This window comes from Babylonia areolata, chromosome 9, assembly GCF_041734735.1.
Source record: "Babylonia areolata isolate BAREFJ2019XMU chromosome 9, ASM4173473v1, whole genome shotgun sequence".
NCBI lineage: Eukaryota > Metazoa > Mollusca > Gastropoda > Neogastropoda > Buccinidae > Babylonia > Babylonia areolata.
Window position 1 is genome coordinate 6,607,517 of NC_134884.1, and position 24,410 is coordinate 6,631,926.

A 24,410-nucleotide genomic window follows, 5' to 3' on the forward strand; every position below is an offset into this window, starting at 1 on the left:
CACACACAAAGACACACACACACACACATGTACACACATGCACACACAAACACGCGCATGTGCACGCATTTAAGGATGCAAACACACACCTTATCATCAAAAGAAAGAAAGAGTAACAGATAGATAGATAGATAGAGAGGGAGTACACACACACACACACACACACACACACACACACACACACATGCACACACATACTCCCCTACACCCCTGCTATTGAACTCTTGCCAATTAATCAGTAAAAGAAGAGAGAGAGAAAAAAAAGGAAAAAACAACAAAAAAACATTCACAGCTATTTTGCAGTAAATACATGCATAGAAAATGAGTGGGGGTTTGGGTCAAGAAAGAAAAAAAAAAAACCCAAAAAACAACAACACTTTTTGCACATTGTAAAGGTGTTGGTGTTTGTGTGCAAACTATTCATTATCTCATTATCTCCCTTCCTGCGTCGTCTGCTCGCACACATAACACTGGACTACTTCATTTTGTGAAAACATTTCACATTTCACAACAACCCTGTTTGTGTGGTTGGTTGGGTTTTTTTTTGTTTTTTGTTTTTTGTTTGTTTTTTGTTTGTTTGGTTTTTCTCCTCACAGCTTATCTGCCCTTTATTTCACATCGAGTCACACACACATTTGGGGGAAATTCCTATTTTCGTGGCCTATTTTGTGGTGGTGGTGGTGGTGGTGTTTTATGTTGATAATTGTCACACACACACACACACACACACACACACTTTTTGGGGGGATTTTTTTTTTTTTTTGTGGCCTATTTTGTGGTGGTGGCATTTTTGTGTGTTTGCTTATTTATTTATTTATTTATTTGTTGTTGATGATGTTTTTGATGTTGCTATTTGGATATCTGGTTTGAGTTCAAACTAAAAAAAAGTGCAGCAACACAGGATACAGTGTGAGATGTGTTGCGCGTGCGTTTATGTAAGTTTGTGCCTGCCTATGCGTGCGTATGTGTTAGGGTAGCTGTTAGATACACATGTATTGTTAAAATGTATGTACGCAGTGTGTGTGCGTGTGCGTGTGTGTGTGCGTGTGTGTGTAGTCATATTTCGGTGTGTGTATGTAACATAGATGTAATGTTTTATGTTAACAAAGCGTTTTTGTAAAGCACCTAGAGCAGATTTCTGGATAGTGTGCTATATAAGTATCCATTATTATTATTATGTTTTGCTAAGTTTTCAGTTGTTGTGGTTTTTTGACTCACTTGTGTAAACAAAGTGAGTCTATGTTTTAACCCGATGTTCAGTTGTCTGTGTGTGTGTGTCTGTGTGTCCGTGGTAAACTTTAACATTGACATTTTCTCTGCAAATACTTTGTCAGTTGACACCAAATTAGGCATAAAAATAGGAAAAATTCAGTTCTTTCCAGTCATCTTGTTTAAAACAATATTGCACCTCTGGGATGGGCACAAAAAAAAAAAAAAATGAAGCCTAATTATATGCAAACTGCATTTACTGTTATATTTATATTTTTTGTATTCTCTAAACATGGCACTTTGATCTGATATTCTGACCCAACAACAAGAGCAGTCATTATTAGCATTTTCTGTTCAAACAGGAACTTCTTTTGCTCAGCATGGAAGTTTTATTTATTTTGCAAACGTTTTTGGTGCAGATAGTAAAAAAAGGGAAATTACTCTGCAATTAATGCTAGGGGACTTAATTTATCACAAGTGAGTCTTGAAGGCCTAGCCTCTCTTGTTTGTGGATGTAATGTCTTGAGTTCTTGTGTCGTGCAACACACACGTTTTGGAGCTAGCAACGATGATACCAGGAGAGGTATATAGTTCAACGCAATACCCTCCCCTCCCCCCTCCCCTCCCTGCCCCTCCCCTCTCCTCTCCTCTCCCCTCCCCTCCCCTCCCCTCCCCTCCCCCTTCCCACCTCCCCAATCTTACAGCGTGCTTTAGAGTGAGCTTTAGTCCAAGACGTAAAGGGAGTTAAAAAGTGATTTTGAAAATGCACAGAATTTACAGTTTCCCCCCCTGTAAATGTGAAAATATACACTGGTTATCAACTGTGTTGATGTGTGTGTATGTTTCTGTGTGTGTGTACGCATGTTCAAGTGAATGAGTTTGAGGATGTATGTGCATTTTTTTTCTTTCCGTAGTAGAACATTTCAAGGTTTAGATAGTTATAGATAAATAGATAAAATAAAAACAGTATTGTGGCATGCATACCTGATGTAGCTGGCATGAAAGCATAGAGAAAAAAAAATGCCTGTAAATGAGTGTCACCAAGCTGAAGATCACAAAACAACTATGGTGTATATTCTCACTTTTCTCACTGAATGCAAACCTGGGCTGTGCAGCAAAACTCAAAACTATTTATTTCACTGGTACTTGTAAACCCCCGCCAAAAACTTCGCTTCCGAATGAAATGAAACCCACAAAAACATGATCATGTTCAACGCTTCAAGTGAATGGCTCAGATTTTGCATGATGCGGTTAAAAAAAAACCCGGAGATTTCGCTTTCAAGGTCTGTGAATGCGTAACACTGATTCACTAGTATTCTTGTTGTGTTGTGCATCCATATCTGTACACAGTAGGTGAAGATTTTATTCTTTTGTTCATTCATTTATGAATATATTCACATTGTTTCTGGAGGCGTGTATTGGATGGAGTTTGGAGCGCTTGTTGTTCAGATCAGTATTGGCTTAAAGAATCTCAGAATTTTATGTCTCTCTCTCTCTCTCCCTCTCTCTCTCTCTCTCTTTGTAATATATATACATACAGTGTCTGTTATATTTATCTGTCACTGTTATATTTATCACTTACTCTCACGCTGACTTGCTTATCCGTCTGTCATTCATTCGGTACATGTACTTAATATGTCTGTCTGCCTCTCTGTCTATCTGTTTATCTATCTATACCTCATACTGGCAGTCATTTTTTATATCTATCTGTATATCTCCGTACATGTATTCACATATTCATCTTTGAGTTTACTAGCAAACTCTGAAACATGATTTGTTGCAGTGGTCTGTTTATATATATATATATATATATATATATATATATATATATATATATATATATATATATATATATTTATACATTGATATGGTGCTTTTTTCTGTTCTTTCTTTGCTTAATGGGATTACAGATGTTGTTTGATGTTGTGTATATTACATCTGTAGCTATGATTATGTGTTGTGCTGAGGGGAGATGTAGATAATTTTCATGTAACTGGAGTGGATATTATTGTGTGCCGGTTTGGTGTTGTGCTGTGCGTAGGGGTTGACATGTGTTTCTTATGTGAACATGGGCTTGTGACCAGATAATCATTGTAGGCTTGTCAGTCAGAAGATAAAAAAAAAAAAAGAAGCTTATGTAGACTTGTGACCAGATTGATTCTTTTAAGCTTGTCTGTCTGGGGAAAAATGTGAAGAAAAGAAAAAAAGCTTTTGACAGCTGATAGTGCTAGTTTGATGCGGTGACAGTTATGACTCTGTGAATCTATATAGTTATCAAGCTTGGTTACAGTTGGGTTTGGATTTTGATAGTGTATGGTCAAGTATTGTAAAACATTTTTTTGTTGTTGTTGTTCCTTCTTTGTTTTTACAGAGTTGCATGGCGCTGTTTGGAATGAGAGTACCGAATGCTGTAGTTAGTGCTTGAGTTGGCCTGCAGTAGTTAAACGGCATTATGATGATAGCAGTATTTAAAGTTTATGATTGTAAGGCACATGTGGTGAGACATATCATTGATTATACAGCTTTATCTTCTATGCTTTCGAGAGAGATCTCAGTCTCATGAGAGAGGGAGAGAGAGAGAGAGAAAGATGGTGAGGACTTATAACATACCATGTTACTGAACTTGCTGAAATGTTAACTGTTGTTAATTTCAAGCACACACACACACACACACACACAGAGATCGTAAGGACCTATAACATACCCATGTTACTGAACTTGCTGAAATGTTAACTGTTGTTAATTTCAAGCACACACACACACACACATACACACAGATTGTAAGGACCTATAACATTCCCGTGTTACTGAACTTGCTGAAATGTTAACTGTTGCTAATTTCATGCATTGTTTATGAAGGAGGGGGGCGGGGGGGGACAGAGGAGAGCTTTGGGGGATCTATAAAAATGGCAACATTGTACTAAACTTGCTGGAATGTATCTTGTTGACTTATACAATGCTTCGTTTTTTGTTGTTTTTTTAAAGCAAACAGAGAAACACAGTTTTTCAGAACCTTCAGAATGTATGAAAATGACAGGGTTATTGCTGTAATTGTGTGCTGTAGCATAAAGAGGGGAATCAGTATTGTGTTACGGTTGTTCTGGTTATAGTTATAGTGATACACTCTGGGAATGTATGAAAAATGAAAGGGTTATGGTTATGGTTATAGATATATATATGTATATCCCATGGCAGGAAGTATGAATATAAAAGGGTTTAGGTTGTAGATATATCCCATGACAGGAAGACAGAAATCAGCATGACGTTGTTGTGGTTATAGTTATAGTGATAAACCCTCAGAATGTTTGAAAATGAAAGGGTTAAGGGTTTGGTTATAGACGTACCCAATGGCAGTAAGTATGAAAACGAAAGGGTTATGGTTGTAATTGTATACCATGGCAGGAAGACAGAAATCAGCATGGTGTTGTTGTGGTTATAGTTATAGTGATAAACCCTCAGAATGTTTGAAAATGAAAGGGTTAAGGGTATGGTTATAGACGTACCCAGTGGCAGTAAGTATGAAAGCGAAAGGGTTATGGTTATAGATGTACCCCATGGCTAGAAGAGGGAAATCAGCACGGTGTTGTTCTGGTTTCAGAGCTGCTGGTGTCAACGAGGCTGGGGCATGACTTTGGTGAGTTTCCGTTTCCGTTTCACAAGGAGACGTCGCTGTATTCTGACAGATCCATATCTGCGCTACACCGCATCTGCAAGGCTGCAATCCGTGGCCAGTAGTATAACCCCACATGCTTTTTGTCTGGCCTTGAGTGCATGCGTGTATGTTTGTGAAACTATCCGAGTGGATTTCGTCTACAGAGTTTTTGTCAGAGGACAACACTTCGTTGCCAAGGGTTCTTTTTTCAGCGCACGCAGGATCTTTTTTTTTTTTTTTTTTTTTTTTTAACATTTTTTTAATTCCATTTTGATAGGTTGACATTTTACAACAACAACAGCATCTTAATGGACATTTATAAAGAAGAAGAAACAAACAAAGAACAAAAAAAACAAAACAAAAAAGAAACAAACACCATAAATACTCTGATAGAAACAGCCAAGCAGCTGGATTATACACTGGTTGGTTATCATCATGGAGTATTATCATTCATTTCTTAAGATCTTACACAAGCTGTCAAGGAATACAAACTGTCAAGTATCTCAGAACACGTTCACAGCAAGTGAACACCTCGATCATTTCTTATGAATATCAATAAAAAGAAAATGAATATGGAGGATCTTGGTTTATAGTCTCATACGAATGACTAGGCACTCAGTTTATTGTCGAGTCAAGCTTGGTAGAAAGGGCGAGAGCAGGACTTCAGTTGTTGATGGTAATAATGATGATGGTCATGATGATGATAATGATGATGATAATGGTGCAGCGATAACAGTAATGTTTGTGATGATGATGATGATAAAAATGATGATATTGATATTTGTGATAATCATGAACAGTTATTATACTCTTTTGCTCAGGTAGACTTCAGAGTGCTTAATCAACATGTTCCAAACTCGTGAATTCATGATACTCTCACTAAACAAGTAGTTTGGAAATTTTCAGGATCTGTTCAGTCTTTGGATTTGGATTTCTGTGGCACTTCTTCATCGCTAGTTTCACTCAAACAGCAAACAAATAAATTTCAAAACCATTCTTACAGTCAAACCAGTCTGGCTCCAAAACACTTTGGAACATTTAAGGATTGGGGGAAGTGGTTTTGTTGTTTTGTTGTTTGTTGCTAAAACAGCAAAAGAAACCTGAAACAAATTTCCAACAATTCATGCCGACTTTCAAATGTCCAACCAGCCCAGTTCAAACCGCTTCAGAACGGCTTTAACTCACTCAGTACGGCCAGTCCTCTCTTCTCCTCTACACAGACCCCTCGGATGTCCAGTGGGGTGTCTGAATGACCCAACCTTTAGCTTCCGTCGTCAGAATTGTGGTATTGTTTGTCAACATTCACCTCTTCAGTATAAGAGCCTTCCGCTTGCAATATTTTGATGATTGTAATTGGAGTGAAACGCTGTTAACGTCGTCTCTTTCACCGTTCGTATGGAGAGAGTTAACTTTCTTTGAATTTCTTCCGGTGTGTACGTGGAAATGTGAAGAAGGAGAGCATACCGAGCAAAAATTATCAACGTGTCGAGCAAGATGTTTAAAAAAAATAAGGCCAAATGAAAACGCTTAATAGCCAAAGAAAGCGTTAGACGAGACAGAGCGAAAACCTGACAAGATGGCATGGAGAGCCTTGGCCAAAGGAATGATTCAGCGCTTATAGCTGTTAGAGGCGTTTGATTGGCTAAGAGCGGGCCAGACTAAGAGGGGCGTCTTTTCACTGTTAGCCGCGCGAAATTTGGCCAAACAGAGCAAATCATAGGCCTGGTTTGCATCAGTTTGACATGGTAAGTATATGTAAACACCAAACATGGAGTATAATACAAACTCCTCCTTTTGGTGTCAAACAAGAACCTCTAAACTAGCTGTACAAACGGCAGGTGAAACAAAAAAAATCAGCACAGATCACAAGCGATGACAGCCATATTCTCGCAAGATGCTACATACCCAGACCCTCACTGACACTGCATTTATTTAGTAAGCGTCTGCCGTCTTCCCCCTAGGCCCTTCCAGGTTAAATATTGTGTGTTACAATAATGGTAATGATGTACAGTTATATAGAGCCTCCCCTACAGCTCCAAATGTATTTAACTCTCTCCATACGAACGGCGAAAGAGACGACGTTAACAGCGTTTCACCCCAATTACCATCATCAAAATATTGCAAGCGGAAGGCTCTTATACTGAAGAGGTGAATGTTGACAAAGAATACCACAATTCTGACGACGGAAGCTAAAGGTTGAGTCATTCAGACACCCACTGGACATCCGAGGGGTCTGTGTAGAGGAGAAGAGAGGACTGGCCGTACTGAGTGAGTTAATGGAATCACCTGTTATAGATAAGGCACAGGAATGTATTCTTCTTCTTCTTCTGCGTTCGTGGGCTGCAACTCGCACGTTCACTCGCATGCACACGAGTGGGCTTTTACGTGTATGACCGTTTTTACCCCGCCATGTAGGCAGCCATACTCCATTTTCGGGGGTATATTATTCAAAATGTTCAGATACAAACTCGCCAGACTGGTTCTAAGCGCATTTAACAATGCATCTATTATAAATAAGACACAGGAATATAATCAAAATTGTCTAGATACAACATTGCTGAACTGGTTCCAATCGCATTTAACAGTACACCTAATTTGACTGAGACACGGAAATATGATACATAATAAGAATGTTTAGGTACACACCTAGTAAAAAAAAAAAATTTTTTTTTAAATTAAATCTGTTTTAAAACGGTGAAACATCTTTCATGATTCGCACACCCCAGCCCTCTCACGTCATCCCCAATGTTGAGATACAAAATTCGCTAAATAAAAACCACGAAAAAAAAAACACCCTCACTTAAAACAGTTCTAAAAACAGCGAAACATCACACACGCCTCACACACAACCCCAGTCCTCTGGCCTCATCCCCCAATAGTAAAATGTCGAAAAGAAAAGAAAAGAAAAGAAAGCAGAATTCCTTTTGCTTGTTTGAAAACCAGGCTCGGCCTCCTCCTCGGCCTCCGCCCTCCAGGACGACTCCATGTTCCTGCGGCTGGGCACCGCTCGGCAGAGCAACCGGGCGCGGGCCATCTCCTCGCTCATCCAGGCCACGTCCTCCGTCATGCGGCGGCAGCCCCTGCTCAGAGCCAGCTGGGAAGGACCCCACAGCGACGACGGTAGTGGTGGTGGTGGTGGGGATGGCCGAACGCCGGGCTCCACCCCTCCTGGGAGTGGCCCTACCTCTCCTATAACTGGTCGGAGGTGTTATAAGGTTGGTGGGTGTTGTGGGGAAGGGGGTGGGGGGGTGTATGGTGTTGTGTGTGTGTTGGTGTGGTGTTGGTGTAGTGTGTGTGTGTGTTGGTGTGGTGTTGGTGTAGTGTGTGTGTTGGTGTGGTGTAGTGTGTGTGTTGGTGTGGTGTGTGTGTGGTGTGGTGTGTGTGTGTGTGTGTGTGTGTGGTGTGGTGTGGTGTAGTGTGTGTGTGTTGGTGTGGTGGTGTAGTGTGTGTGTTGGTGTGGTATAGTGTGTGTGTGTTGGTGTGGTGTTGGTGTTGTGTGTGTGTTAGTGTGGTGGTGTAGTGTGTATTTGTTGGTGTGGTATAGTGTGGTGTGTGTTGGTGTGGTGTAGTGTGTGTGTGTTGGTGTAGTGTGTGTGTGTTGGTGTGATGGTGTTGTTTGTGTGTGTTGGTGTGGTGGTGTAGTGTGTGTGTTGGTGTAGTGTGTGTGTTGGTGTGGTGTGTGTGTTGGTGTGGTGTGTGTGTTAGTGTGGTGGTGTAGTGTGTGTGTTGGTGTGGTGTAGTGTGTGTGTTGGTGTGGTGTAGTGTGTGTGTGGTGGTGTAGTGTGTGTGTGTTGGTGTGGTGTTGGTGTTGTGTGTGTGTTAGTGTGGTGGTGTAGTGTGTATTTGTTGGTGTGGTATAGTGTGTGTGTGTTGGTGTGGTGTAGTGTGTGTGTGTTGGTGTGGTGGTGTAGTGTGTGTGTGTTGGTGTGGTGGTGCAGTGTGTGTGTTGGTGTGGTGTGTGTGTTGGTGTGGTGGTGTAGTGTGTGTTGGTGTGGTGGTGTAGTGTGTGTGTTGGTGTGGTGGTGTAGTGTGTGTGTTAGTGTGGTGTTGGTGTAGTGTGTGTGTTAGTGTGGTGGTGTAGTGTGTGTGTTGGTGTGGTGGTGTAGTGTGTGTGTTGGTGTGGTGGTGTAGTGTGTGTGTGTTGGTGTGGTGGTGTAGTGTGTATTTGTTGGTGTGGTATAGTGTGGTGTGTGTTGGTGTGGTGTAGTGTGTGTGTGTTGGTGTGGTGGTGTAGGGTGTGTGTTGGTGTGGTGGTGTAGTGTGTGTGTTGGTGTGGTGGTGCAGTGTGTGTGTTAGTGTGGTGGTGTAGTGTGTGTTTTGTTGGTGTGGTATAGTGTGTGTGTGTTGGTGTGGTGTGTAGTGTGTGTGTTGGTGTGGTGTTGGTGTAGTGTGTGTGTTCGTGTAGTGGTGGTGTAGTGTGTGTGTTGGTGTGGTGGTGGTGTAGTGTGTGTGTTGGTGTGGTGGTGGTGTAGTGTGTGTGTTGGTGTGGTGGTGCAGTGTGTGTGTTGGTGTGGTGTTGGTGTAGTGTGTGTGTTGGTGCAGTGGTGGTGTAGTGTGTGTGTTGGTGTGGTGTTGGTGTAGTGTGTGTGTTGGTGTGGTGGTGGTGCAGTGTGTGTGTTGGTGTGGTGTTGGTGTAGTGTGTGTGTTGGTGCAGTGGTGGTGCAGTGTGTGTGTTGGTGTGGTGTTGGTGTAGTGTGTGTGTTGGTGTGTGGTGGTGTAGTGTGTGTGTGTTGGTGTGGTGTTGGTGTAGTGTGTGTGTTGGTGTGGTGGTGGTGTAGTGTGTGTGTTGGTGTGGTGGTGGTGTAGTGTGTGTGTTGGTGTGGTGGTGGTGGCGTGTAGTGGTGGTGTAGTGTGTGTGTTGGTGTGGTGTTGGTGTAGTGTGTGTGTGTTGGTGTGGTGGTGTTGTTTGTGTGTGGTGTGGTGTTGGTGTAGTGTGTGTGTGTTGGTGTGGTGGTGTTGTTTGTGTGTTGGTGTGGTGGTGTAGTGTGTGTGTGTTGGTGTGGTGGTGCAGTGTGTGTGTGTTGGTGTGGTGTTGGTGTAGTGTGTGTGTTGGTGTGGTGGTGGTGTAGTGTGTGTGTTGGTGTGGTGTTGGTGTAGTGTGTGTGTTCGTGCAGTGGTGGTGTAGTGTGTGTGTTGGTGTGGTGTTGGTGTAGTGTGTGTGTTCGTGTGGTGGTGGTGTAGTGTGTGTGTTGGTGTGGTGGTGGTGTAGTGTGTGTGTTGGTGTAGTGTGTGTGTTGGTGTGGTGGTGTAGTGTGTGTGTGTTGGTGTGGTGTGTGTGTTGGTGTGGTGTTGGTGAGGTGTGTGTGTTGGTGTAGTGTTGGTGTAGTGTGTGTGTTGGTGTGGTGTTGGTGTAGTGTGTGTGTGTGTTGGTGTGGTGTTGGTGTAGTGTGTGTGTTGGTGTGGTGTGTGTGTTGGTGTGGTGGTGTAGTGTGTGTGTTGGTGTGGTGGTGGTGTAGTGTGTGTGTTGGTGTGGTGTTGGTGTAGTGTGTGTGTGTGTTGGTGTGGTGTTGGTGTAGTGTGTGTGTTGGTGTAGTGGTGGTGTAGTGTGTGTGTTGGTGTGGTGTGTGTGTTGGTGTGGTGTGTGTGTTGGTGTAGTGGTGGTGTAGTGTGTGTGTGTTGGTGTAGTGGTGGTGTAGTGTGTGTGTTGGTGTGGTGTGTGTGTTGGTGTGGTGTGTGTGTTGGTGTGGTGGTGGTGTAGTGTGTGTGTGTTGGTGTGGTGGTGGTGTAGTGTGTGTGTTCGTGTAGTGGTGGTGTAGTGTGTGTGTTCGTGTAGTGGTGGTGTAGTGTGTGTGTTGGTGTAGTGGTGGTGTAGTGTGTGTGTGTTGGTGTGGTGTTGGTGTAGTGTGTGTGTTCGTGCAGTGGTGGTGTAGTGTGTGTGTTGGTGTGGTGTTGGTGTAGTGTGTGTGTTCGTGCAGTGGTGGTGTAGTGTGTGTATTGGTGTGGTGTTGGTGTAGTGTGTGTGTTCGTGTGGTGGTGGTGTAGTGTGTGTGTTGGTGTGGTGGTGGTGTAGTGTGTGTGTTGGTGTGGTGTGTGTGTTGGTGTGGTGTTGGTGTAGTGTGTTTGTGTTGGTGTGGTGTTGTTGTAGTATGTGTGTGTTGGTGTGGTGTTGGTGTGTTGGTGTGGTGTAGTGTGTGTTGGTGTGGTGTGTGTGTTGGTGTGGTGTTGGTGTAGTGTGTTTGTGTTGGTGTGGTGTTGGTGTAGTGTGTGTGTTGGTGTGGTGTTGGTGTGTTGGTGTGGTGTAGTGTGTGTTGGTGTGGTGTGTGTGTTGGTGTGGTGTTGGTGTGTTGGTGTGGTGTAGTGTGTGTTGGTGTGGTGTGTGTGTTGGTGTGGTGTAGTGTGTGTGTGTTGTTGTGGTGTTGGTGTGGTGTAGTGTGTGTTGGTGTGGTGTGTGTGTTGGTGTGGTGTAGTATGTGTGTTAGTGTGGTGGTGTAGTGTGTATTTGTTGGTGTGGTATAGTGTGGTGTGTATTGGTGTGGTGTAGTGTGTGTGTGTTGGTGTGGTGTTGGTGTAGTGTGTGTGTGTTGGTGTGGTGGTGTAGTGTGTGTGTGTTGGTGTGGTGTTGGTGTAGTGTGTGTGTTGGTGTGGTGGTGTAGTGTGTGTGTGTTGGTGTGGTGTTGGTGTTGTGTGTGTGTTGGTGTGGTGTTGGTGTAGTGTGTGTGTTGGTGTGGTGTTGTGTGTGTGTGTGTTGGTGTGGTGTTGGTGTAGTGTGTGTGTTGGTGTGGTGTTGGTGTAGTGTGTGTGTTGGTGTGGTGTTGGTGTAGTGTGTGTGTTCATGTAGTGTTGGTGTCGTGTGTGTGTTCGTGTAGTGTTGGTGTAGTGTGTGTGTTCATGTAGTGTTGGTGTAGTGTGTGTGTTCGTGTAGTGGTGGTGTAGTGTGTGTGTTCGTGTAGTGTTGGTGTAGTGTGTGTGTTCGTGTAGTGGTGGTGTAGTGTGTGTGTTCGTGTAGTGTTGGTGTAGTGTGTGTGTTCATGTAGTGGTGGTGTAGTGTGTGTGTTGGTGTAGTGTGTGTGTTGGTGTGGTGTTGGTGTAGTGTGTGTGTTCATGTAGTGGTGGTGTAGTGTGTGTGTTGGTGTGGTGTTGGTGTAGTGTGTGTGTTCATGTAGTGGTGGTGTAGTGTGTGTGTTGGTGTGGTGTTGGTGTAGTGTGTGTGTTCGTGTAGTGTTGGTGTAGTGTGTGTGTTCATGTAGTGTTGGTGTAGTGTGTGTGTTGGTGCAGTGGTGGTGTAGTGTGTGTGTTGGTGTGGTGTTGGTGTAGTGTGTATTTGTTGGTGTGGTATAGTGTGGTGTGTGTGTTGGTGTGGTGGTGGTGTAGTGTGTGTGTTCGTGTAGTGGTGGTGTAGTGTGTGTGTTGGTGTAGTGGTGGTGTAGTGTGTGTGTTCGTGTAGTGGTGGTGTAGTGTGTGTGTTCGTGTAGTGGTGGTGTAGTGTGTGTGTTGGTGCAGTGGTGGTGTAGTGTGTGTGTTGGTGCAGTGGTGGTGCAGTGTGTGTGTTCCAGTCTTCTTGCTTAAAACAATATTGTTCCTCTGGGATGGGCACAAAAAAATTTTAAAAAAAGAAGCCAAATTATATGCAAACTGCATTTACTGTTATATTTTTTTTTTTTTATTCTCTAAACTTGGCACTTTGATATGATATTCTGACACAACAACAAGAGCAGTCATTTTTATCATTTTCTGTTCAAACAGGAACTTCTTTTGCAAAGCATGGAAGTTTTATTTATTTTGCAGACGTTTTGGTGCAGATAGTAAAAAAGGGAAATTAATCTGTAATTAATGCTAGGGGATTTAATTTGATTTAAACTGATCTTTCTCATCTTAAACATTACATTTTGAAATTATACTCAATACATAAAAAGCTTGTGTGTTTTACTCTCAGTGTACAGGGCTTTCACTCGCCCAAGTGGTCTTTTTCGGAAAATACTAAAATCAATACGATGAGTGGACTTTATAGATCTATTGGCTGAGCCCTGAAGGTCATGGGCAAAAATGAATTGCATACACATATTTATACATATTCAAAGCGCGAACGACGCCATTTTGTTTCAAGTTGTTGACCTGCCTGTTCAATCCTATATTCAATCGACAATACACGATATACACGAAACCGTTAAATATTTGTTCAGAGAAAGATTTGTGAACGCCTCATCACTTACTGGATTATGCCCCAAACTGCCATAAAGATACCCATAGAATCAGTCGGAATTCACAGTTAAAAATAATAAACCACTAGAGTTAATACCCTTGAACTGATGAAACGCAAAAAATTTCCAGTCATGACTTTTCTCAAAATGGAGTCCTTTTCACTTATACTATGTTTAGAAGTACTTGTACTTGGCTCTACATGTTATTAGTTTAACAAAATACTCAATTTTCATATCAACTTTAAAACTATAAAACTAGAATGAACATAAAAGAGAAATTGAATCGACCGTGTCAACCGGGTGTAACTAAACTTGTACATCTATCTAGATCCAGAGAAAATGGCTAAATGTTGCAGTGTGATTGCGGCGATAGCCACGTCTCCTTTACCGCGGACTTAAAAAGAATTTTTAATTGTCCTTAAAGATTTTTTGAATGCCCAAGATACACCAGAATAATATGATTTGAACAGCGTTCTCACTGCGAATACAGCAATCGATTTATCACCCTTTAAAACAAGAGGCAAAGCCTTCAAGACTCACTTGTGCTTCACGCTTTATCCTGTCAAGGAATCATTAGGAGGAAAAAAAAGAGATTTTAAAAATGGTTGAAAAGTGCTCTGTATTAAATATGATGGATAAGCTTGGGAGAAGAAAAAAGAAAAGAAAAGAAAAAAAATGTAATGTTTCTGTTTGAACAAAAAATGATAATAATGACTGCTCTTGTTGTTGTTGTGTCAGAATATCAGATCAAAGTGCCAAGTTTAGAGAATACAAAAAATATAAATATAACAGTAAATGCAGTTTGCATATAATTAGGCTTCATTTTTTTATTTTTTTGTGCCCATCCCAGAGGTGCAGTATTGTTTTAAACAAGATGACTGGAAAGAAGTGAATTTTTCCTATTTTTATGCCCAATTTGGTGTCAACTGACAAAGTATTTGCAGAGAAAATGTCAATGTTAAAGTTTACCACGAACACACAGACACACACACACACACACAGACAACCGAACACCAGGTTAAAACATAGAATCACTTTGTTTACACAAGTGAGTCAAAAAGCATGTTAAAATACAATATTTTTGAATGTCAGTTAAGGAGCCACGATAGTGTAATGGATAAGACAGTTTCTTCTCATCCGAATACACGGGATTCGAATCTGCCGTTAGGACTTTTTTTTCTTTTTTTCTTTTTCTTTTAACCCGAAGCTTTATAATAACAAATACAGAACACATTTTAACGATTAGATTTTTTTTTTTTTAAGTGTATCACAAGTGAGTCTTGAAGGCCTTGCCTCTCTTGTTACTTCTTGACGGGCGCAATAGCCGAGTGGTTAAAGCGTTGGACTGTCAATCTGAGGGTCCTGGGTTCGAATCACGGTGACGGCGCCTGGTGGGTAAAGGGTGGAGATTTTTACGATCTCCCAGGTCAACATATGTGCAGACCTGCTAGTGCCTGAACCCCCTTCGTGTGTATATGCAAGCAGAAGATCAAATACGCACGTTAAAGATCCTGTAATCCATGTCAGCGTTCGGTGGGTTATGGAAACAAGAACATACCCAGCATGCACCCCCCCCCCCCCCCCGAAAACGGAGTATGGCTGCCTACATGGCGGGGTAAAAACGGTCATACACGTAAAAGCCCACTCGTGTGCATGCGAGTGAACGCAGAAGAAGAAGTTACTTCTTGTCATTATCATTATTATCAGTATTAGTATTATTATTGTTTATTCATCTTATTATCTTCTTCATGATCTTATCTTTCTTCTTCTTCTTCTAATCCTCCTCCTCCTTCTCTTCTTCTTCTTCTTCTTCTTCTTCTTCTCAGTATGATGATAACTGTGTTCCGTGCTGTCAGGACGAGAAAAGCCTGATGCCCCCCCCTCACATACCGTCCCACCAGCGGCGACGGCGAGGCGAGCACTCCAGGTCCTCCAGCAGAGAGAGTCTTCACTCTCAGTCCAGGAGCACTGGGTCAGTGGATATTTGTATTTGTATTTGTATTTCTTTTTATCACAACAGATTTCTCTGTGCGAAATTCGGGCATCTCTCCCCAGGGAGAGCGCGTCGCTACACTACAGCGCCACCCATTTTTTTTTTTTTTTCCTGCATGCAGTTTTATTTGTTTTTCCTATCGATGTGGATTTTTCTACAGAATTTTGCCAGGAACAACCCTTTTGTTGCCGTGGGTTCTTTTACGTGCGCTAAGTGCGTGCTGCACACGGGACCTCGGTTTATCGTCTCATCCGAATGACTAGCGTCCAGACCACCACTCAAGGTCTAGTGGAGAGGGAGAAAATATAGACAGCTGAACCGTGATTCGAACCAGCACACTCAGATTCTCTCGCTTCTTAGGCGGACGCATTACCTCTAGGCCATCACTCCACTTTGTGTATATATGTATGTATATATATATGTATCTACACTGTGGGCCGTTGGATGGTTTGTTTGTTAGTCTGTTGGTCTGTCTGTGTGCTGTCTTGTCTGTCTGTCTGTCTGTCTGTCTGTCTGCCTGTCTGCCCTCCAGTTGAGAGAGTCTGCATTCCCAGTCCAGGTGTGCTCGGTCAGTGGATATATGTTGATGTGTGTGTGTGTGTGTGTGTATGTGTGTGTACTCGGTCAGTGGAAATATGCTGATGTGTGTGTGAGTGTGTGTGTGTGTGTGTGTGTGTACTCGGTCAGTGGATATATGTTGATGTGTGTGTGTGTACTTGGTCAGTGGAAATATGCTGATGTGTATATATATATATATATATATATATATATATATATATATATATATACAGTGGAAATATGCTGATGTGTGTGTAGATATATATATATATATATACACACACACACACACACACACACACACACACTGTGGGCTGAAGAATAGTTGTTTGGTTAGTCTGTGTGGTGTTTGTTGGTCTGTCTGTCTGTTCGTTGGTTGACCTGCCTGTCTGTATGTACTGTCTGCTGTCTGTTGGTCTGTCTTGTCTGTTGGTCTGGGCTATCTGTCTGTGTGCTGGTGTCTGTCTGTCAGTTGGTGTGTCTGTCTTTTTAGTTGGTGTGTCTGTCAGTCTGACTGTGCTGTTTGTCGGCCAGTCTGCCTGTCGGTCTTTCTGTCTCTGTTTGTTTGTCTGTGTGCTGTCTGTCGGTCTGTTTGTCTGTCTGTTGCTCTGCCTGTCAGTTTGTCTGTGCTGTCCGTCTGTCTGTTGGTGTGTCGGTCAGTCTGCCTGTCAGTTTTTCTGTCTGTGTGCTGTCTGTCTGTCGGTCTGTCGGTCTGTTGATCTGTCTGTCTGCTAGTCTGCCTGCCTGTCTGTCTCCCTACCCCCAAGCTTAGTTTCTTCTGTCTGTCTGTCTGTCTGTCTCTCTGTGTTTGTCTGTGTGCTGTCAGTCTGTCTCCCCATCTCATGTCCTAGTATCTTCTGTTTGCTGTCCGTCTGTCTTTCTGTCTGTCTGTTTGTTTGTTGGTCTGTCAATCTGTCTGTCTCCCCATCTCATGTCCTAGTATCTTCTGTTTGCTGTCGGTCTGTCTTTCTGTCTGTCTGTCTGTCTGTTGGTCTGTCAGTCTGTCTCCCCATCTCATGTCCTAGTATCTTCTGTTTGCTGTCCGTCTGTCTTTCTGTCTGTCTGTTTGTTTGTTGGTCTGTCAATCTGTCTGTCTCCCCATCTCATGTCCTAGTATCTTCTGTTTGCTCTCCGTCTGTCTTTCTGTCTGTCTGTTTGTTTGTTGGTCTGTCAGTCTGTCTCCCCATCTCATGTCCTAGTATCTTCTGTTTGCTGTCGGTCTGTCTTTCTGTCTGTCTGTTTGTTTGTTGGTCTGTCAGTCTGTCTCCCCATCTCATGTCCTAGTATCTTCTGTTTGCTGTCAGTCTGTCTTTCTGTCTGTCTGTTTGTCTGTTGGTCTGTCAGTCTGTCTCCCCATCTCATGTCCTAGTATCTTCTGTTTGCTCTCCGTCTGTCTTTCTGTCTGTCTGTTTGTTTGTTGGTCTGTCAGTCTGTCTCCCCATCTCATGTCCTAGTATCTTCTGTTTGCTGTCGGTCTGTCTTTCTCTCTGTCTGTCTGTCTGTTGGTCTGTCAGTCTGTCTGTCTCCCCACCCCCAGTCTTAGTAGTAGCAGTAGTAGTAGTAGTGGTGATGTTGGTGGTAGTAACAGTAGTAGTAGTAGTGGTGGTGGTAGTTGTGGAAGTAGTGGTAGTGGTCTTGGTAGTGGTTGGTGGCGGTGGCAGTGGTGGTAGTAGTAGTAGTAGTAGTGGTGATGTTGGTGGTAGTAACAGCAGTAGTAGTAGTAGTAGTGGTGATGTTGGTGGTAGTAACAGTAGTAGTAGTAGTGGTGGTGGTAGTTGTGGAAGTAGTGGTAGTGGTCTTGGTAGTGGTTGGTGGCGGTGGCAGTGGTGGTAGTAGTAGTAGTAGTAGTGGTGATGTTGGTGGTAGTAACAGCAGTAGTAGTAGTAGTAGTGGTGATGTTGGTGGTAGTAACAGTAGTAGTAGTAGTGGTGGTGGTAGTGGTGGAAGTAGTGGTAGTGGTCTTGGTAGTGGTGGGTGGCGGTGGCAGTGGTGGTAGTAGTAGTAGTAGTAGTGGTGATGTTGGTGGTAGTAACAGCAGTAGTAGTAGTAGTAGTAGTATCACAGAGAGAGAGAGAGTGCAACAAACCACCTGCATCTGTAGATTATTTGACGAAACCCGGCATGAAATACAAAACATCACCGAACGTAGTGCGTGCTTGTTACAGATCCATGGACAAGGAGAACAACAACAAGAACAACAACAACAACAACACCAACATCGCCAACAGGGAGTCCGTGCCCAGGTCAGAGTCTGACCCCACTCTGTCGCAGAAAACCTTCGTGTGACGTCCTCTCCCCATGTCCCTACCTACCCGACACCGTTGATCACTGCAGAATTTGTTTCAACAGGCTGAGGAAACAGTACTTTTTTCTTCTTTTTTTCTTTTCTTTCTTTCTTCTTTTTTTTTTCACAATCACTGCAGAATTTGTTTCAACAATGTTTTTTTCTTGTAGTGCTGAGGAAACGGTTCTTTTTTTTTTTTTCTTTTTTTTTTTTCTCTTTTTTTTTAACTTAAAAAAAGAAGAAGAAGATCCTGCACAATGCGAATAATAATGATGTGATAGTCTAAGCACAGTCACAATGGAATTAATTTCAACAATTTTTCTCCTAGAACTGACCAAATGGTCCTTGTGTTGTGTGTGTGTGTGTGTTTTGTTTTTGGGTTGTTGTTTTTTTTTTGTTCATTTGTTGTTGTTGTTTTTTTCATCCTGGATGATGTGAAAGATAATGACATGATAGAACACAACAAAATTAGTTTTAAAAAAACTCTTTCTTTTAGGGCTGAGGAAATACTCAAATAGTTCTTGTTCTTTGTTTGTTTTTTTCCCCCATCTTAGATGATGCGAAAGATAATGACATGATAGTGTAATCATGATCACAAGATAATTAGTTAAAAACAACGCATTTTCTTTCAGGGATGAGTCTTTTTTTCATTTTCTTTTTTTCATCTTGGATGATGCAAAAGAAAATGGCGTGGTGGTCTAATGACAATCAGAACAGAATTAATCTCAACAACACTTGTAGGGCTTAGGAAATGGTCTGTGTTTTTTGTGGGTTATTTTTTTTGTGTGTGTGTGTGTGTGTGTGTGTGTGATTTTTTCCCATCCTGGATGATGCAAACGATAATAACATGTTGGTCTTTCCAACACTTCAGATAATAACCAGGGTGACGTAAGGAGTCCGCAGAAATTGGAACCCTTTTCCTCCCAAGTCGATTAGCTTGTGTTACTTCCCCTTGTCCCAAGTGAATCAGACCGGTACTGCCACCAAACGTCGAATCTTTTCCTCTCAATTCACTGGTTGTCCAGCAGTCAGAATGCAGATCAGAATTAGATGGGAAAACCAGTGTCGTTTTCTTTTGGAAGATCTGGTGTTATTTCCCTTTACTGGCCGGTTTCTGTCTGGGAAAGTACTTAACTGTCTGGGAAAGTACTACTTAAGTTTTTGCAGTGCTAAACAAAACCGGAAATCAGACAGTGAGCCACAGAATTCTTCTGTTTTGCAAACTGCGTATCATGCCAAGGGAGTCAAGTGAATTTTGTGCTGTGGAAGGAAATCGAGTTGCGTGCTTAGGAACCAGTCTTGAGTTCAGTTCCTTTTTGACACAGAAAACCCAGACGTTTGCTGTTGATCGTTGATGATAATCAGTCGTGAATTTTGTTTGTTTGTTTGGTGCTCCAAACTTTTAGACATTTCCTTTCACTACACATACTTTACCATGACCCACTAGTGCAGACTCCGGCAGGGAGTCCGATTCCTGTCCTGTGCAAACTACTATCCGCCTATGCTGAGAAAACGAAAGTAGCTATGGCCGATAACCTCCCGGAAGTAGGTAACCTCCCCTCTGTATCCCTGGCTAGCTTCCTCTTTTCCCGGCAGCCATCTTGACTCCTGATCATGTGCTCTTCGTACGGCTAAGTTTTTTTTCGTATTTCTGTCTGTCTGTCAACTCTTTGACACTCATGTTTTGTATCTGATGAAGACTTGTATCAGGTCACAAACTTCCTTAGCTCGTTTGGGCAATCGAGCTAAAATTATGGCGCAATCGTGGTGCTTCCAGACTTTTAGACATTTCGTTGTCTGTTTTTGGATGGTGATGAATGATGATAGGGGTGATGAAGATGCTGCTGTAGTGCTTCATTTAGGTTTGGGATTGTTTAAAAGGACTGGACTCTATGTATATATATCTCGGCTTCAACCAGGCCAAGGGATTCACACGTGTGCAGTGCTGGTCAGGAAATTTGAGCAGCACTCGCAACAACTCATCCATGAATCTCATTTGATGATGACGACATGGATACATTTTGTGCCTATCCTCGGTGGCAGACCAAGCTCTGAGCGCTTTACAAACACGGGGTCGTTTGCACAACAGGCTGCCTACCTGGGTCGAGCCGACTGATGGCTGCCATTGGGCACTCATCATCGTTTCCTGTGTCATTCAGTCAGATTTCAGGTACGCACACATACACACTCAGACAGACATTTTATGTGTATGACCAGTTTTTTTTTTTTTTATATAACCCATTATGTAGGTAGTCATACTCCATTTTCGGGGGGTGGGGTGGGAGCACATAGCACACTGGACTCTTGAGTCAGAGCCAGCAATGAAGAGAAAAAGAGAGGCAAGGCCTTCAAGACTCACTTGTGATACACTTAAAAAAAAATCCAAGCTTTTTATGTATTGAGTATAATTTCAAAATGTAATGTTTAAGATGAGAAAGATCAGTTTAAAGCAAATTAACTCCCCTAGCATTAATTACAGAGTAATTTCCCTTTTTGACTATCTGCACCAAAACGTTTGCAAAATAAATAAAACTTCCATGCTTAGCAAAAGAATTTCCTGTTTGAACAAAAAATGAAAAAAATGACTGCTCTAGTTGTTGGGTCACAATATCAGATCAAAGTGCCAAGTTTAGAGAATACAAAAAATATAACAGTAAATGCAGTTTGCATATAATTCTTCATTCTTTATTTTTTTGTGCTCATCCCAGAGGTGCAATATTGTTTTAAACAAGATGACTGGAAAGAACTGATTTTTTCCTATTTTGATGCCAAATTTGGTGTCAACTGACAAAGTAGTTGCAGAGAAAATGTCAATGTTAAAGTTTACCACGGACACACACACACACACACACACAAACAACCGAACACCGGGTTAAAACATGACTCACTTTGTTTACACAAGTGATTTTTATTACTACTATCTTTTTTTTTATATCATAATTATCATTTATTTATTTATGTATGTACGCTTATCTATCTATCTGTCTATATATATATATATATATATTTTTTTTTTTTTTTTTTTTTTTTCTCAAGGCCTGACTAAGCGCGTTGGGTTACGCTGCTGGTCAGGCATCTGCTTGGCAGATGTGGTGTAGCGTATATGGATTTGTCCGAACGCAGTGACGCCTCCTTGAGCTACTGAAACTGAAACTGAAAACTTGCGCAAGTGAGTCATAAAGCGCACCTCCGAAGGGGCTCGAACCCGTGTCCCTCCCCACCTGGTCAGTCGGTGACGCAAACCACTTTGCCACAGCGGCTGGTTGAGTTGTAAATGCGTCCCCGACGTTCAGCTGACTGAAAGGAGCGACAAGAGTCGTGCCCTCTGCAGACAGGTGGTTTAGTCTGCACAGTGAAGGAAAAAAGCAGTGTGATAACTTGGGAGGGTTCACTGCATGTGCAGAGGAAGAAAGTGGCACTGACTGTGAGAAGGGAGTTTGTTTCTTGAGCAAGCAGGCTGGTCTAGGAGATGGTTTAGGTAATGTGGTGCTGTTTTGTGTGTGTGTGTGTGTGTATGACACTGTGTGTCTGAGCCTGAATGCATGTGTGTGTGTTTGTGTGAGAATGTGTTTGTGTTTTCTAACATTGAGCACTTTTAGTAATATATTGTCAGATTGGAAGTGATAACTGGAACCGAAATACTTATTGTAATGATAATGGTAATGATGATGATACAATCATAATGAAAATAGTGAGTTTATACTTATAGATACATATATTGTACAGCAAAATATAATCCTATCGCTCTAAAAGCTGCCTCAGCATTAAACACACATGTAATGTAGATCAGTCATGTAGAGCTGCCACACAACAGCATTCGCACATATCTACAGAATTTGTCACCCAGATAATTTGGCTCAACAGCAAAACAACATCAACAACAACTCAGTCTGTACATTTCAGCTTTAATCAGTTACAACGCTGTATATTTAGTCCTTTTTGGGGGGGTAGGGGGAGGTGGGAAGTTTCAACACTTTCCTGAGAGCTGACAAACAAAGGGGAGCAACTGACAGTACTTGAGGGCACAGTTCCATGGACCATGGATGAATTATGTCCCTTACGGGTTGTGGTCCAGTTTTTATTCATTCTTTTTATGTGTTTATGCAGTCTGTATAAACCCATCCCCCTAAACGGGTGTGGGTTTTTTTTTTGTATGTGTGTTTTTTTTTTAATTTTGTTTTTTTACTCTTTCACTTTTGTTGTTGTTGCTGCTGTTTTTTTTAACATGTAGTGTTGCTAATTTCCTCAACTTAATAAAAGCATTTAAAAAATGTTGTGATGCTGACGAGGGTCCCCAAGAAAAGTAAACACTGGGACACAGCAGGGCAGTTTTCACTGGTTGTGCTCTGTGTACTTTCAAGGACTGGGGTGGGTGGCCTGTGTTTGACATGCACAATTCAGTTTCACCAGGAAGACAAGGAGACAAAGATGAGAGAAAATAAGAACAGCTCACACAGGTACACACACACACACACACACACACACACACACACACACACACATGCATGTGTATCATAATTAATGTTGTTATTTATATTTACATTGTTGTAGGTTAATACTTGTTGATATGCATATACATATTCTCCTTCCCATGACACCTCATTCAATACACACCACAATCTCTTTAGAACTTTTTCTTATAATATACTTTTCATCTGATACATAACATGAACACTTTTTTACACTAATATTCACATGCATCCCCTTTCCTTTATCCACTTCTTTACTCCTTTCCGTCTAAAAACACTTATAGTGAATAGACGTTAAACTGAAGATAAAAACATGCATGTGCGCACATACATGCATGCATGCACGCATGCACACATTCGTGCAAGCACTCACATACACACGCACGCACACATGCGTGCAAGCACCCTCTCTCTCACACACACACATGCATACACACACAGTATAACTATTATTTCTCTCTCCTCCCCTGCCTGTTTGACATTTCCCCTCATCCTGATCGACCCCCATCTCCAAACACAAACACACACACAAACACATGCATGTGCGCACATACATGCATGCATGCACGCACGCACACATTCGTGCAAGCACTCTCTCTCTCACACACACACATGCACATGTACACACATTCATGCACGCACGCACACATGCATGCAAGCACCCTCTCTCTCTCACACACACACACACATGCATACACACACAGTATAACTATTACCTCTCTCTCCTCCCCTGCCTGTTTGACATTTCCCCTCATCCTGACCGACCCCCATCTCCAAACACACACACACACACACAGTCACACATTTGAAAGTACACATACACAGCAGATGATTCAATTGAAACAGGAAGTGTGTGAAGTACTACTGAAATCCTAGAGGTAACGCATCAAGAGAACCTGAGCGCACTGGTTCGAATCATGGATCAGCCGCCGATATTTTCACCACCTCCACTAGACCTTGAGTGGTGGTCTGGACTGCTACTCATTCGGATGAGACGATAAAACAAGGTCCCGTGTGCAGCATGCACTTAGCACACGTAAAAGAACCCACAGTAACAAAAGGGTTGTTCCTGGCAAAATTCTGCAGAGAAATCCACTTTGATAGGAAAAACAAATAAAACTGCACACAGGAAAAAATGCAAAAAAAATGGGTGGTGCTGTAGTGTAGCGACGCGCTCTCCCAGAACCTCCTTCATGTGTAGAAGATCATATACGCATGTTAAAGATCCTGTAACCCATGTCAGCGTTCGGTGGGTAATGGAGACACGAAAATACCCATCATGGATGAACCACGACAGAGTCATCGGCAAGTCGATGCTGGTCGTGTAACAGAAAGAAGAAGAAGAAGAAGAAAGAGATGAATCTATGAGACACACACCGAGGGTTAGAACCCAGCACCTAGGATTAGAAGTCTAGCGCTCTAACCACTGTGCTGCCCCCACCTGTCCAAACCATTGTTAACAGCTGAGTTTGATCTCTTGGTTGAAACCAACAGTGAAGTTATAACCTGGTTGTGGCTGATCAGATCAAAAAAAAAAAAAAATGTTGAAAAGATCGAAGTTGTCTTGCACATAATACACGTTGTATAGTTAGTGCTGAGTTGATGATAATATTGTTCATTATGCATTTTGAGTTCATGCAAATATATAGTGGAGTGATGGCCTAGAGGTAACGCGTCCGCTTAGGAAGTGAGAGAATCTGAGCGCGCTGGTTCGAATCACGGCTCAGCTGCCGATATTTTCTCCCCCTCCACAAGACCTTGAGTGGTGGTCTGGACGCTAGTCATTCGGATGAGACGATAAACCGACGTCCTGTGTGCAGCATGCACTTAGCGCACGTAAAAGAACCACGGCAACAAAAGGGTTTGTTCCTGGCAAAATTCTGTAGAAAAATCCACTTTGATAGGAAAAACAAATAAAACTGCACGCAGGAAAAAAAAAAGGGGGGTGGCGTTGTAGTGTAGCGACGCGCTCTCCCTGGGGAGAGCAGCCCGAATTTCACACAGAGAAATCTGTTGTGATAAAAAGAAAAATACAATACAATACAATACAATTCAATATAGATATGTAAGGGCCTTGATTTGTAACTGTGTACGCTGGAATAGCTGC

General features: G+C 42.3%; 1 protein-coding gene across 1 annotated transcript in view; it reads left to right on the forward strand.

Moving 5' to 3' along the window:
- LOC143286034 (ankyrin repeat domain-containing protein SOWAHC-like) overlaps positions 1-20,687 on the forward strand; it is a 62,699-nt gene extending 42,012 nt beyond the window's left edge. The window contains exons 11-14 of the mRNA XM_076593555.1: positions 4,808-4,843; positions 7,805-8,076; positions 14,856-14,971; positions 17,716-20,687. Of these exons, the coding sequence (XP_076449670.1) occupies positions 4,808-4,843; positions 7,805-8,076; positions 14,856-14,971; positions 17,716-17,836 (545 nt within the window). The 3' untranslated portion in view covers positions 17,837-20,687. The remainder of the gene's footprint in view (positions 1-4,807; positions 4,844-7,804; positions 8,077-14,855; positions 14,972-17,715) is intronic.
- Positions 20,688-24,410: the final 3,723 nt, after the last annotated feature.